General features: G+C 62.2%; 1 protein-coding gene across 1 annotated transcript in view; it reads right to left on the reverse strand.

Moving 5' to 3' along the window:
* The window catches only part of ACSL6 (acyl-CoA synthetase long chain family member 6), a 127678-nt gene extending 127038 nt beyond the window's left edge, over nt 1–640 (reverse strand). Inside the window, exon 1 of the mRNA XM_042447514.1 lies at nt 551–640. Coding sequence (XP_042303448.1) covers nt 551–623 — 73 coding nt within the window. The 5' untranslated portion in view covers nt 624–640. The remainder of the gene's footprint in view (nt 1–550) is intronic.
* Between the last annotated feature and the right edge of the window lie 277 nt (nt 641–917).

Genomic DNA, 917 nt, shown 5'->3' on the forward strand with positions numbered 1-917 from the left:
GGATGTCAACCCCTGCTTCTTGGCCCTGCTCAAAATGGAGGACGTTGTGGGAAACCCCTCCTGGGGAGGCTCTGGAATGAAAGACAAGTCTTGGAAAAGGAGGACGTGTCTGCTCACCTTATTCCTAAGTCCTGATCCAAATGGAGGACATTGTGGAGAGAAAAATAAAAAACCCCTGGAGAGGAGTCTGAAATGAAATGCGGGGCAGGTCCTGGGAGAAGGAGGAGGAGGAGGAGGAGGTGTGGGGTGCCCTCTTGTTCTGCTCCAAAGGGAGGACACTAGGAAATCCTTCCTGACATGAAAGACCTGGGAAAGGAGGACGTGACTGGTCCCCTGGTTCTAAAGCCCTGCTCAAAAAAATCCTGGAGAGGAGGAGGCTGAAAGAAATGCAGGGCAGGAGAAGTGGGGTCCCCCCCCGTCCTTGAGTGCTGCTCAAAATGGAGGACATGGAGAGGGGCTGCACTGCAGGGCATGCAGAAGGAGGAGGAGGAGGAGGGGGGTAGTGGGGGGCGCCGGGAGGGGAGGGAAGCGGGGCAGGGTCCGCACTCACCCAGGAAGAGCCAGAGGGAGCCTCCGGAGACGAGGAAGAGGGTGAGCATGCCTGCTGGCGCCGGCTGCAGCATGGGCGGCTGCTGCTGCTGCTGCTGGAAGGCAGGCAGGAAGGCAGGCAGCGAGGAGGAGGAGGGCAGCGGCGGCGGCGGCGGCGGCGCCAGGGGGGCACTGCACCAAACTCACTGCAGCAGCAGCAGAGGAGCAGGAGCCAGTCACTCCAGCAGCAGCGGCAGCAGCAAGGAGCAGGAAGGAGGCTCAGCCCCGGCACCAGGGCCCTATTTTTAGCCCCAGCAGCAGGCGGAGAAGGAGGAGGAGAGGAGGGGCCCAGGCCGCCCCAGGACAGAGGAGGCTCCCGGGCCCCCTGA

This window comes from Sceloporus undulatus, chromosome 2 (assembly GCF_019175285.1).
Source record: "Sceloporus undulatus isolate JIND9_A2432 ecotype Alabama chromosome 2, SceUnd_v1.1, whole genome shotgun sequence".
In the NCBI taxonomy this organism is placed as follows: domain Eukaryota; kingdom Metazoa; phylum Chordata; class Lepidosauria; order Squamata; family Phrynosomatidae; genus Sceloporus; species Sceloporus undulatus.